This window comes from Melampsora larici-populina (assembly GCF_000204055.1).
Source record: "Melampsora larici-populina 98AG31 unplaced genomic scaffold MELLAscaffold_20, whole genome shotgun sequence".
Taxonomy (NCBI): Eukaryota; Fungi; Basidiomycota; class Pucciniomycetes; order Pucciniales; family Melampsoraceae; genus Melampsora; species Melampsora laricis-populina.
The window spans coordinates 559,844-574,033 of record NW_006768784.1 but is presented as its reverse complement, the minus strand read 5'-3'; the positions used below and the strand labels follow the sequence as shown (position 1 = coordinate 574,033).

At 42.1% G+C, this 14,190-nt stretch overlaps 3 protein-coding genes across 3 annotated transcripts; 1 reads left to right on the top strand and 2 right to left on the bottom strand.

The window, feature by feature from the left end:
• Nucleotides 1–491: 491 nt before the first annotated feature.
• MELLADRAFT_36236 (uncharacterized protein) lies at nt 492–3,282 on the bottom strand (the record flags this gene model as incomplete). Its single annotated transcript, XM_007410366.1, has 10 exons — nt 492–678; nt 738–1,285; nt 1,370–1,508; nt 1,574–1,689; nt 1,759–1,975; nt 2,065–2,573; nt 2,656–2,778; nt 2,871–2,915; nt 2,994–3,077; nt 3,187–3,282. 10 exons carry the CDS (start codon nt 3,280–3,282, stop codon nt 492–494), a joined length of 2,064 nt encoding a protein of 687 aa, XP_007410428.1.
• A 1,030-nt stretch (nt 3,283–4,312) lies between these two features.
• Nucleotides 4,313–6,025, top strand: MELLADRAFT_48499 (uncharacterized protein; the record flags this gene model as incomplete). Its single annotated transcript, XM_007410485.1, has 6 exons — nt 4,313–4,445; nt 4,525–4,656; nt 4,733–4,966; nt 5,038–5,347; nt 5,436–5,560; nt 5,670–6,025. The coding sequence occupies 6 exons, from the start codon at nt 4,338–4,340 to the stop codon at nt 5,757–5,759; spliced, it is 999 nt and encodes a 332-aa protein (XP_007410547.1).
• A 2,691-nt stretch (nt 6,026–8,716) lies between these two features.
• On the bottom strand, nt 8,717–9,546 carry MELLADRAFT_71956 (uncharacterized protein; the record flags this gene model as incomplete). The annotated part of the gene is made up of 1 exon (XM_007410365.1): nt 8,717–9,546. A coding segment is annotated over one exon (684 nt), but the record flags the coding sequence as incomplete, so codon positions are not given.
• Nucleotides 9,547–14,190: the final 4,644 nt, after the last annotated feature.

The following is a 14,190-nucleotide window of genomic DNA, read 5'->3' as shown; positions in this document are numbered from 1 at the left end:
GGAGGACCAGTGGTTGTCACCAAGTATGAAGTCGCAGGAAGCTAAGACACGGCAAGAGTAATTAGGAGAAACATGGGAAAATTCATTGAAGAGTCTCAAACCTTGGGGGAGGACTACAATTGTCCAGTGAGAGATAACAAAGCGCAAATCACATGTGACCAACAAATGCGTCCCTTCTCGGGTTTTTTTTGACAAGAGTTCAGTCAAGATGATTTCGTGATTCGTGTTCAATTTCCAATACTCTGAAATAATTACAAGCCTACATGTGAAGATGTTGAAAAGGACAACAACAACAACTTGGTGATGAAAACACATGATAAGATGTCCTTGGACTCGGAGGAAGTCCATTCATCAGCATAGATCAAAAAAACTTCTTCAAGATAAAAGTCCATTGAGCTTCAAGATGATCAAAATCTAAGGAATGGTAGGTAAGAGCATAAACTGATCGAAAAATGCCGCTGTGAAATCCATATACAAATCAAGTTAGACAATCAAAGTTCAGAATAAGTAAAACTGGGTTGTGAGAACTCACCGATTCCTGCATGATCATCAATCCCGGTGATCAAAGAGACGTGTTGATCAGGTCTGACTACCAGCACGCATCCGATTTTCGAATCAATTCCATACTTTTCATAAGCGTGACCATGTCCCTGATGATAGCTTTCATCATCCGTGAAACTAGAAACAGACCAAGTGAGTCATGAAGGCTTAGAAAATGCAGAATGACATTTACGCACATTTTCTGGTATGATCGAAAGCCGTACTTCCCTTTTAAAGGCCTTAAGACATCGTGGAAGTCATCTGGCTCAATCAATACTCTAGAAGAAGCCAATATAGTGATACAATCTATGATCCAATCTGATTCTTCACCACATGGTGTATACTTCTTGATAGGACTTTCTTGACTTTCTCCCAAGAATCGAGCCAACCGATCTAAACGTTCTTTACATCCCAAGTCTTTAGCGATATCACCTCCGAAAATCAATAGCTTCCACTTTCCATCTGCAGGAATAAGATCCGAGAGATGATAAGGCTTGGCATCTGCTAGGCAAACAACTTGTTGACTAGCAAGACGGGGCCCAACAACCACACTTTTTGCCAATTCCTGTTTGTTATGAATTTTCGAATTCGGATCCGATTTCTTAACCACCAGCTCACTTGAAGGATAGTCAATAAAGATTCCTGTTCCAAATTCATTCCCTTTCCTCATGGTTTCTCGAAACTCCGGGAGTGAGATACCAGATGAATCAGCTAAAGCTGGTCTACCTGAAAAGAGGCCTGAAAGCTGAGAGTTTCTCGATCGAATCACATGAGTATTTATCGAACTTTTGGAGCAAAATAATGAAATTGAAAGGAAATTGAAGATCACCTTGCGGTCAACCTCAATCAATTCAGCTCCGAGTGGCGCTCTTTCGGATTCATATGTCTTCAATATATCAGGGTGAGCTTTTCCTTGTAACACATGAGCTAACTTCCAAGTCAAATTGAAAGTATCTGACATCGACATGCTATATATTTTCCAATGTCATCAAGAATATCGGTTTGACTGAGTGATTCAAAGGATCAAACTTACTTCATGCCTTGAGCTAGCTTGGGGGAGTGAGTATGGCAAGCATCACCTCCAAGAAAAATTCTATCCGCCCACGAATATTTATTGACGAGACGTTGGCCAACTTCATAGCAGGTGTACTGAAAGAAAAGAAGAAGTCTGATGAGAAATAGGATGGAAATTAACTTCACCCTGAAGAAATCACAGACCCATTCGACCTTTGGGATATTGATAGTATATGGCGCCAAGATGGTATTTGCCATCTTCAGGAGTTTTTCGGGAGTGATGTCGCTCCGATTTGGTCGTTGGCCCTTGGGTGGTTGCGGAAGCTGTACGTATAACCGGACGAGATGGTTCTCTCGAGGGATCATCAACATCGAACCACTTGATGCGGAGTGAAGGCAACAAAGTAGTCTGATATCTGGACTGTTACATTTGAAGTAAGTATTACAAGAGAAAAGATTATTAATCCGATGGGATTTCAAGATAAAAATTTAGAAGCTCCATGAACTTACAAATCTGTTGCAGGTATTCCATCCATAACCCCCCAAAAGTAATTAGAACTTTCGCCTTCAAGCCTGTAGCCAACCGCGCTTCGTGTCCAGCTTCTAGCACCATCTGTTCCGATAACATATCTACAGCGCACCTCCTCTAATACCTCCTTCTCCGGTAGACCCTTTGGAGCAGCATCTAGCTCATCTTTCTCAAAAACATTAGAGCGGAACAGTCCGTCCGTCGCCAGTGGAGAGAATTGTGCGGGTTTAGCCTCCGTTTCAGTAAGATGACGAAGTTGAACCACAATTCGATCATCCGGTGAATCAGACAAAGCTGAAGCTGTTGGTGAAGGTAATTCGAGAGAGCTTGGGCATACAGCTCGCTCCACAGAGATGGAAGGCTTGTAAGTTTGAGGTTTTCCAGTTTTACCCAATCTACTAGACCAAGACGCAATCTTTCCCATTAGGATTCGCTCTATTCGACCTTGATGAATTCCACGTTGAACGTATCTTGAGAGCCCAGGAACAGTCTAGAAAGTGATACGTTTTCTTCTTCAGTATATGGTAGTCCAATGTAAGTTGATCAAAAAAGTATAGAGTTTTTTCACCAACCGCCGGGATTCTACATTTCCGCGTCAAAGTCCGGCTGGTATCATCCGGTTCCCAAAAGCTAATTTCCCCTAACTCGTTTGATTCCTCCATTATTTGAGTCCCCATTTCCAAGGCATGCAAGATCTGATAGCAACAACAATTTAGACAAAATGATAAAACAAAAAATTGTGATAAGATAGATTCATATATATCAGATGAACTGTGATCCATCTTACCTCAATAGACCGCGAATTCAAAGCGTCCGCTTGACCTGTGAAGATCTATTAAAGGTGATGATTTGAGCAGGTTCAGTTGTCAGTATGGAAAGATGTCGAGTATATGATGAGCGCGAGAGAGACCTGGGTCATCCTCTTGTCGACGATTCTGATGTTGTGAACTCCATAGCGTGCCAGACACGCCGCAGCCATCAAACCGGCTGGTCCCTGGAAAGTGTTGAATGCATTTTGATAGGTTTCCAAGATGTATAGGGTCAGTCCAACATGTGTTGGCTAGATGATAGCATGACAAGAAAAGTCAAAAAATGGACTAAACTGCACCGATTATAAGCACATCTAGATCTGAGGTCTTTTGATTGACGGAAGGGTTTGTAGAGGCGATGTTGGATGTCAATGAAATAGGAGATGACATGGCTGACTCGCGTAGAACCAGATGGGAGCTCGTTCACCTGAGAGATATTTGAGATGCTCCGGTGTCAAAGAAAAAGACTATGGGTCGATGAAGCGGAAGGAATTACAACGGTTAGACACAAAGTAAGAGCAGACATATATCGAGATTCTCGATGTAGAGCTAACTGAGGCAACCACAGCTGAAACTACTGATTCACCGCAACTAACATCGATTTGTTTACTGATCAAATTCAAGCATTCAAAACTTTAGACCACTCAAGAATCACTTGCAGAAGAATGTCTCGTTTAAGTGCAAGGCAAATTTCTTCCGGAGTATTTTCATATGCTTTGGTTTCGAAAGTCAAAAGATCTGTGCGGGGTGCTTTATGCTAACCAAAGTCCAAGGAATATTTATATCCAATCCAAACTTACGATGCTCATCAAAGAAAGGGGCATGTCGGACAAACAAACAGGACCGTTCCATACCCGACGCCATTCGTATGTGCGTCGACTCAAGTCTCATTAAGAGAGACTTGAAACTGGTTGTTCAGTCCAGCGACACATTCAACAAGAAGTGGACATTGGTCAAAGGTGGTATGGCCGCAGCTTGTGTCAACGCTTGCAGTGAACGCAACAATTGTTTGTCATTGGTTCAGATGGGTTTTTGGGCGGCGCTACCAAGTCGACTAACTGGCTTTATCACGGGTGACTGCGAGCCTTGTAGACTGAACGTAGACGATGAGGGTGTTTATCGGCGAAGGACGACATGTGTATGAATGATGCACTGTGATTGTAGAGCGATAAGATGGGTGGGTGCTATGAAGTGAGGTATGGAATAAGACCAATCATGATTCATCTGCGGTTCTGATGAGGTCTCATAAAGCTGATTGTTTAAAAATGAAGACTTCAATTTCTGGAGACGAGCTTGATGCTGAGTATTGCCGGACCTCGGCACGAGTTACTACCGGACGTCAGCTTTCGATACGTGTAAGCTATCCGGAGTCCAGATATTTTGTACGTATCGAAAAAAGTCAGAGCCGAGGAGCTGTAAACGCTTCTCGCACGCTGACTATCACCATGTTCGAGGTTTTAACTTCTTCCTTCTCTGTCACTATCGCACTTCTTGCCTTTAGCACAATAGCTATGGTCCAATGGCTTCGTAAAGACTTTGATGCTCATGCCAAAGTAAGACTACCATGAATCTACATATAGTTCAGATCCTACAGTTCTGACATTCTACGGTTCTGCCGGCCCGTACCCACAGCACTGCTACATCGGCGGGGGTTCTCAAGGATTAGGGCTTTCTTTGGCATGTCTGTTGGCTCGCAAAGGTTCTCATGTTACCATCGTATCTCGTAGTCAAAAGAAACTGGACGAAGCTCTTGCAGTGATCGAAGTGAGTGAGCACCCTGTTCATTCAAGCTTCGTCTTACTCATCTCAACTGCCTCTCACATTTGTCCCGATCCTCAAGACGAATCGGCAACACCCCAACCAGGTCTTTCAGGCACTCTCCTTCGATCTCACTTCTCCTGAGGCTTCCGAAGCAGCTTTGGATGCCGCTGCACGTCCCTTTGAGGGCCGGGTTCCCGATGTGATATTCGCTTGCGCTGGTGGTGCAGTCGGTGGCTACTTTATTAAACTTTCACCTGAAGACTTGAAAGCGAGCGTCGATATGAACTACTGGACCGCTGCCTGGACTGCCCGTGTAAGTCCGAGCTGGCTAGTGAGCCGATTAGGAAGAAACTGACAGCACTGTTTCTCCCTCGACAATTTAAGGCAGCCGCAACACGAATGGCTAAACAAGGAGTAGAAGGCCGGATTGTCTTCACCTCCTCGGTACTTGGCTTGATGGGTCTGCCGGGTTACTCAGCGTATGCCCCTATGAAGCATGCGCTCCGTGGTCTAGCTGAATGCCTCAGATCAGAGTTGCAACTCTATCGAATCCGAGTGCATTGTTACTTTCCTGCGACGATGTACTCACCTGGCTTTGAGATCGAACAGCAAACCAAACCCGAGCTTACCAAGATTCTCGAAGGACCCGACGAGGGACTGACAACAGACGAGTGTGCAAAACGATTGGTACACGGTTCGTACCTTTTCTTGTTTGTTCGGCTCTATCTTCCTGAAAATCGGCATCTTATGTGATTCGGATGATTCTTCTTCTTGGTGAAAAGGCCTAGAGAAAGGACATTGTTTCATTACATCAGATCCGATCGGTCATCTGTTTCGCTGTACCATGAGGGGTGCTGCTCCGATCTCGAACTACATCCTTGATCCAATCTTTGCTTTTGCAGGCACGGTTCGTCCAATTTCTCTTCTCGTGAATTCTGATATTCTGGCGCTTGAGGCAAACATAGCCTAAAGTGGAACAATGTTTGGAAAATGATACTTTTGTTTGGGTATGGTAGATTGCACTGCCTATTTGGAGGAAAATCACCGATCGTCAGGTCAAACAGCATGTTAATCAACATCGAAAGGAAGTGGTCGATAAATTATGAGAGTTATCAGCCATGTCCATCTGAAGTTGGTACAAGGTGTCAACATAGGAGGATAGGTGCTGGGAAAGGGTTGAACGCAGCACAAGGACAAGGTAAGGCAAACTCATCTAGAAAGAGCAACAACCAGTTCAGCATTCAAATCCCCCGAGCAATCAAGCCAGCGCGCATTTTTTTTTCATTCTCAGTTGTTCAGACTCCACCCCTTTGTTCCCTCTCAGAAAGACTAATCTTGAAATCACAAAACAATTGAGTCATCCTCATTATTCAAAAGAATTTACATTATACCGTTTACAATTACGGTGTATAGAGCTATCAATCATATCAGTCTCGGTTATATTTTTTTCACCTTCAGTACTGTTCATTAGCAAAGTTTATCTTTCTTAGCCTCTTTTGTTCGTTAAATCATTTTTTCTTTTCTCGCCCGTCATTCCACATTGTCAGAGAAGTATCTATAGGGGTACAAAGGAAACACGTCCACTAAACAGGTAAGACAAGGGGAGAGCCCCATGGGGCTGCTCAGAGCCGAAATATGGCCACCCACATGTACTGCGGTTTTGTCAATGTTTCGCAACTTTTTCTCTCTCGCTTCTTTTATCGCGCGAGGGCGGGAAAAATATAGGCGGCCATGACCACCTAGAGAGAGTAACCCTCTACATTATCTTGTTGATCTTTGCTAATTGAAGTGCTCCATGCCGACTCTGAGAGGAGCAAACAGGCAAAACAAATAAACTGACTCTGATTCAGCAGCAATGACCTAAATCGGTAAAATCAGCTAAGTGTACCAGGGTCAGGTCTTCAGATGAAAGTTTAAATAACGTCATGGCCGTAGTCTTTCGCTAGTTGATTTCAGCTACTTCCTAACTTGACGGAGCTCGATTGTTAACTTTTCCCAATTATCTGTTGATAATGTTGAATTTTTCACACTTATTTCTTGATAAGAGGGTACCTTGTATGAGGAAGCTCCTGCTCACTTGCTTTTGTTTTGTGGTATATTGACTTTATATTTTGATTTCTGCGTGAATGCACATTTGTGAGCTGATCACATACGGTCAGGTCAGGTCAAGGAGACGGCTCAGCTCATGTTGCAAGGCGTGGTTGATATTTGTGAACAGATGGACTGTATTACCCCTTCCATTGTCACTTCCACAGCATCATCACTATTTGATGCTATGTGGCTCACTTTTCCTGTGTTTCTTTACAGCAATGGACCAAGCCCTTTTGACAAAATGTGGCTTTAGCTAGAGAAGACTGGTGATGGTGCAAGGACTGGGATAATGGAGGGGTACACCAATAGTGGGTCTAAGTGCTTTTAGAATTGGCCCTTCTCTAGACATTATGAGTGTGTAGCCTTCTTTTGGGACATCATGATTTTGATAGGTGTTGCAAGATAAAGATACTTTACATATCAAAAAAATTCAAACCAATTACTGATCAAAATCAAATACATCTTCAAACCAAATGAACTGAAAATAACAAATTACTTTTTTAACCTCAACCCCACCTCAAAAGTTATTGTAATTTTGATCTATAGAATTACATTCAAAATAAACAAATTGCTGGATCATAATACATTCGCTTGATCAATTCAATCATCATTACCTCTAACCAAACTTCCAATCCTACCGACTTCATTAAACCTATCATCAGATTTCTTCCAAGAAATAGCTCTATACCAATCTTTCCAAGGTTCAAATCCGATTCCATACCTAACTTTCAAAACTTTACATCCAATCCAATATCCCATCAAATCTTCTAAAAAAGAAACTCCAATCACCAAAAGATCTAAAAACCCATTCCCAAGACATTCAGGTTGATATCCTTTCAAATCAATGGGTAAATAATTTGGAGGTTTAAGCCATGAAGTTCTACCTTTGCTTTCGATTAATGAATTAGGTAAAAATGATAATGACCATTTAAGTTTTAAAAGTTTGAGCGATGAAATATATTTCGAAAAGATACTTGGTGTAGACTTTCTTTGATTTGAAAATGGTAATTGGGGTCCAAAACTAGATGAAAAGAAACGTGAAAAAAGTTCAGAAGATGAAACTTTCCAACGTCCTTCTGTTTGACCTCCTACAAGTAATGCAAGTGATGGTGAAGGATACGTTAACAAGTCTACAAAAAACCTTGGACTTGAGTAATTGATTACAAGGTGTTCAGCTGGTAAGGTACTTGAAGATGGATGAATTGTGGTTTCAGCTTCGAGTGAGTCGATTGGTCGAAGGGTAATAGAGATTGGAGTCGATACCACTGGAATATCATAATCATAGTCATCTTCATCTTCATTCAATTCATGACCAGATTGACGTTCAGATTTTTGCTGGTATTCAACAGACCGATCACTTTCATTTGCCAATTCTTCCACTCGAACCTTTAAATATTTAATCACTCTTCTCCTTGCCAAATTTGATAACCAATCAGGACGTTGCCATCCTACACCTCCTACTTTTCCTCCCTTTTCAACTGGATTAGGTCCATTAGGTGTCGAATCAGAATAAGGTTCTGGTCGAGGATACACATCCAAACGAGGTTTTCCATAATGTAAGAAATGTGATTGATAAAGGATCCGAAGACTGGTAAGTAAAAGGGTGAAAGGGTATGAGAGTAAGGCGGAAATTAAATTTGACGTGGTGAGTGGTCGGGATGAGCCAGCTAAAGAAGCAAAGAGCTTCTTTTCACCAGCGTTGGTGAAGAGTGTGATTTTGATCTTGAGACTTGGTTCACTTAAATCAAGACTGAATGGATCGGAGAGACAGACTTGATAAGTCCCAGAACGGTCATTAAAAGGCGATACATGAAAGGCACGTGGAATATCCCATTGATGTTGGTATCTGTAGGTCAAATGACAAAATGAGTGAGAGACTCGTTCAACTAAAAACAGCTCGGGGAGCTATGAGAGAGAGAAGTGATGACAAACCCAGATTGTGGCTTATTGGCCTCATCAACTCCTACTTGGAGTACGTAAAGATGACGCTCTGAGAATGTATTATGAACTTCTAGAACCACAATTGATAGAGCTGGATGAGTAGGTTTTCCATCGAGCTGAGATTTAACTTGATCGATGGGTGAATAACAAAAGTAAATGCTCAAAGGGTTCATAGCTTCATAGCCAAGATAACTAGGCATGGTGATTACATAAACTGATCCAATAGTGTTCTCCACATCAATCTGATGATGATCACGTAGTTCATTGAGTAATGATGATTTGATGGATTGAGGTGAAAGTTTAGCTTCTTGTTTAGGATCTGATTGAGGTGTTAATTCATAAAGATAATCTTTAGGATGAATTGAAGTAATGGGTAAAAAAGAAAGAAATCGACTTGATAGTTTTGAAGTGGATTTGATAAATTTGAATAATTTAAAAGGCAAGTTTAATTGATGTGATTCAAGTTGATCTAAATCTAAACCGAATTGAAGTAAAGTATAATTAAATTGATGTTGAGATGAATGAGGTAAGAAACGAGCATGATGAGTTTGATTGAAAAATAAGTGTGATCGATTTGAATGAGTTGGTTTTGGTTGATGTTCTAGATCGTATATGAGGATCGAGAGATATAAAAGTAAAGGTGGTAAGATAATATCTAAGAAATGAATCGAACTTGCATCGAATGGAAAGATTGGAATCACTTTTAATTCATCCATCTTCTTTCGATCGGTCCTTTTTCAATTTTCTGGTGTTTGTGAATTTCTTTCTTAGTCTTTCATCTCGAGTTTGGTTGATCGATCGTGAGGGAATATTGTAAGTTGAGTTTATGTATAGTGTGTAGTCGAATCGAAATCAAATTAGCCAAAGGTTGAAGGTTGAACTTGAGAGTGTTGATCGTGATTTTAGCGAAAAGTTCAGGAACCGGCCATTGGACCCCGTACCGAGACCGCTCTGAGGACCGGATCTGCGGTATTTTGGCCTTCTCAATGTGCTCTCGGGCCGGCCAAAAGGGTCCAAACAAAAGGATTTGAGGGATTGGTGGTGACAAAAGTCGATCTGAGAGGCTCAGCACAATGGCAAAGGGACCCAAACAGGGAAGGGAAAGAGTTTTAATTGCCACAATGTCAAATATAATGCACCTAGAAGCACCAATCTCATTGTTGCTCTGCCACAGGAGAGATTTTTACTTTTTTCTGGCCGGGCCCCTTCAGTAACACCTCTCTTCAAAATCAATATCACCAAGACCATGATGTGTGCTATGGTTGGCAACAGCAAGAACCACTTAATCCGGTATTTTTCAAAAATTGTTCCACAAGTTGCACAAATCATTTACAAAACCAATCAAGATAATGTTGAGGTTGTCTTGTTCAGGGCTATCCAAAATTTTATTTCAGTGGAACACATTTCAAAAGTCTTGTGTTTTTAACTTTTATCAATGTCAAGAATTTGACCAATACTACTTGAGCAACAGGGGTATTACACCCTCCCTCATTGTTTAAGTAAGCGGCACAGTCATATGGTGAACTCAGCAGATCAATAAGTGAATGGATTTCTGACAGAATTTTATCCCAACCCAGAATAATTTGCCAGCATTTAGGGGATACAAAGTAGAAAGCCGGGCACGTGCCCGGGCATGTGCCCACAAGTCCAGATCCCAATTTGACAGCCAAAATACGGGATGTGGACTTCCGGGCACATGCCCGGCTACGTGTCCACAAGTCCAGATCCCAATTTTACAGCCAGAATTTGGGATCTGGACTTGTGGGCACATGCCTGGGCACGTGCCCGGCTTTCTACTTTGTATCCCCTAATTGCCATCCGGTGACACCAAGTCCAATAGAAGGAGAGCCTTCTATGCTTGATCAACATATGGAAATTGAAACCAATTGTTACCACTCCACCAACACCTGAAGCGCTCCGCTTTCAGGCGGTTTTTTTGTGGCGGGACGCTATACGCTACATAGGGGATCCGCCATTGCTCCGCTACATAATGCAATCCGCTACACTGATGGCACAGCGCGGCGACTCTCGGACCCGCTCTCGCACCGCTCTGTAGTTTTCGAAGTCAACAGAGCGGGCCGAGGCGACATTTTTTTCATTTTTTTTAATATTCACACAGAAATCAATATGTACATATAATGGATGAAAATTTAAATAAACAAAAGTTTTAAAGAGTGACTTGAAAATAAAAGGTGATGAGATAGAAACATAAAACTCAAAAATGGTAATAAGGAGTGACTTGAAAAATTAAAAATTGAAGAAAAGATAACACTTTAACAGAGGAAAAAAGTAAGGAAAAAGGAAAACAAAATAAAAGTTTGAAAGAGTGACTCGAAAAGCTAAAAAAGCTAAATAGAGAGATAGGAAAAATATCTTCAACAAGTTTCATTTACGAGTGTGATTTGTGAAAGAAGCAAGATAAGCAAGGGATTCTGAGAATCCATCTTTGGTTGTAGTTAGACCTGATCTTAACCATTCACGAACACCCACAGCCCTAGAAATTGTTTTAGGTTTTAAAGAACCGCGGGCAGGAATAGAAATATCGGCATCTGAAGAAAAGGTACGTTCCTGAGCGCATGTGGTAGCTGAGATACTAAAGTAGTCGCGGGCAATTGATTCGAGAACTGGGTAATGACAGGCATTGTCCTATTGTACACAAAGAAGATGATACATAAGGAGTTAATGATAATCATTTTAAAGTCTTGAGTGAGATACAAGACTTACCCTCCACCATGACAGCTCAGATTGACCAGGAAGAATTGGGTGGTTTCCTTGAAGATATAAGTCAAGTTTGGCAGATCGAATTGATTCAGAGGTTTGAAAGGAAGCGGACGAGGTGAAAACGTCAAATTGGTCATATGAGTTACCAGAAGAAGGATTGGGAGTGGGACTAGGGGTTGAGACTGGGGTAGCAGGCCATGTGTCAAGCTTTTTGTTGAATACATCTTCAATGCATGTCTTGGCTCTTGAAGCTTCTTCTGGGTAGTGTAGATCAAAAAACTTGAGCCGGTATCGAGGGTTGAGGACGGTTACCAAGGCAATCACCTCAGCACGAACAGCTTCAGTACGATATTTCTCAAGCTGAGAAATCATGACTTCGATCATGCTTCCAAGGCTTGGAAAGGTGGTGGAGGCACTTATGTCGGTGAGCTGATTATAGACCCTAAGATATTCTGCCAAAAGAACAGCACCCGTTGGTGTATTTCCTTCCATATGCTTCGTCAAGCAACGAAAAACCTGAAATGTGATTGAGAGAAGTCAGACTTGAGATGAATAAGGTGTAGGATAAATGAAATTGGCTCACTTCTAAGACTTTGCATAGCGTATCAACGGCCTCCCATTCTTCCATTGTCATCATGATGCCTTGGTAGTATCTGGTCTTACGATCAGCAATGAGAATTGAATCTACAACCTATGTACAAATTGCAATGCCAGTTAGTCAACCAGTGATAACCAAAACAGATCAGAAAAACAACTTACGTCTCATGCGGCCACTAAGCGAGAATACATCTCAAGATCAATATTCCAACAAACACCCCAACCGGCGATTGGACCCGGTCCAGAGTAGTCCATCTGAGCAGCTCGACCCTTGAATTCACCTCGCCTAGCATTGCTGCAAGTGAGCAAAGCATTAAATTCCTTTAACTACAAAATGAGTGAGGTTAGTAAAGTGAGGAAATGTAGGAAAGAAACAAAAGAAGTATGAGAAACTTGCCTTTAATGCACCTTTCACCACAACGCATCCATCGGTTGGAAAATCTTCACAATCGTATGTCGGATCATCGTCCATGTCATCATCTTGATCTTGCATGTGTCTCGTATCACAGTGAGGCTTGTGATTGAGTACATCATCCTCATCATCAGAGTCGTCCTGATCAATTGAGGATTCATTCATATCATTGTTGAGGACAATACTCGGGATTGGTACAGAAGTATTAGGAGGGGTAGTCGGCTTGATGTGACCAGCTGATAATCCCAAAAGCTTGAGACCCTTTTTAACCACCAGTCCCAGATTGTGGGCGTAGCATCTTACATGATTTTGCGACGAATCCTAATCAACGTGATTATCAGCTTCAGAGAACATTACCTCCATTTCACGTGCCATCGTGTTGTTTGAGGCACCTGAATCCGTTGTTTGACCTAGCATGTAATCAATACAAATGACCAAATTAGTTAAAGTCCCAATAAAAAGTAAGAAAAGAAGATTGAAAAAAGATAGCTACTAATCTTTTTGTGAAGTTCATGTGCTATCAAAAAGCGCCCAACTGGTTGTGCTAGGAGGTAGCCAAACTTATTCCAAGCAACTAGCTTTAAAGTAAGGTGAATTGTTCGGAAATTCCAATTGTTGTCAATGAAATTTGCTGATACACCGATGAAGGCATAGCGGTTTCCCTTGGTTGTCCAAACGTCGTGCATCAAGGAGAATTGGCTGGAGTTATTCTGTTAAAAGATATCTCAAATGTCAGTTTAGGTGATCTACAAATAGATAGCTGAGTTGACATACCTTTACTAAAGAGACAGCTGCCGCACTTAAGCTAATATACAATTCCTTGGCCACGCCAGCAGCCCAAGTAGGACTTCTTAACTCTGCTCGTCAATTGGCAAGCTTGAATGCTGCACGGAGGGGGGTATCATAAAACCTATTGAAAGGAAGCCCATGTAACATGATCCACATGACTAGGACCGTGTTACATAGCTCAACACTGAAGGTGGTTCGAGATAAGAAGGAATCAAGGGTTGGTTGGCCATTAGCTTTGTTCAACAAAGCCTCCATCGCCGCATGCTCTTGAGCCCAAGTGGGAGGAAGGGTGCAGCCAGCTTGAATGGCACGGGATCTTTGAGGGCAGGCAGATCGGCCCTTGGCACCGTCACGGTGAGCGTATAAGTTGTAATGACTACGTATACCACGGGTGAATGTTGCCTTGCACCAACGACACTTGAAAGAGCGAGGATCATCGCCTGTCTGCAGAAGGACAGAAAGGTATCAAAAAAAGGAAATACTTCATGATTGAAAAGTAAGAGAAATCACTTACTTCACCCTTGATGTGAGCCGGCGGGTAGCAATACTCCAAAAGCTTAGACACCCGTCCTAACTGAGCACGGCAAACACCTTCAGTCTCGACAACTTCGATATCGGAATCCTGATTGACGTTGATACAGTCAGGAATCCCAGTCTAGAGGCATCAAACAAAAAAAAAGAAAACAATTTGAGTGAAATCAGAAAGAAAGACATCGAGTTGAGATGATGAAGAAAGACAAGACTTACAGAAACAGGCACAGCCTTCTTAGTTTTCTTGACCGGCCTTCGAGCTACGCTTGCTGAGGCACCTGAGCCCCTTGGACGACCTTTAGCCTTGGAACGTTGGCTAGCAGGCTTTGATTTAGCACCTCGGTTGGTCTTCTTTTTCAGTATCATTGCCAAGAAGTCTTCGGCTCTGGTGATCTCCACAACAGATTCTTCAGAGTCGGAGTCACTATCAGCCTGAGTTGGATTGTAAGGACTAC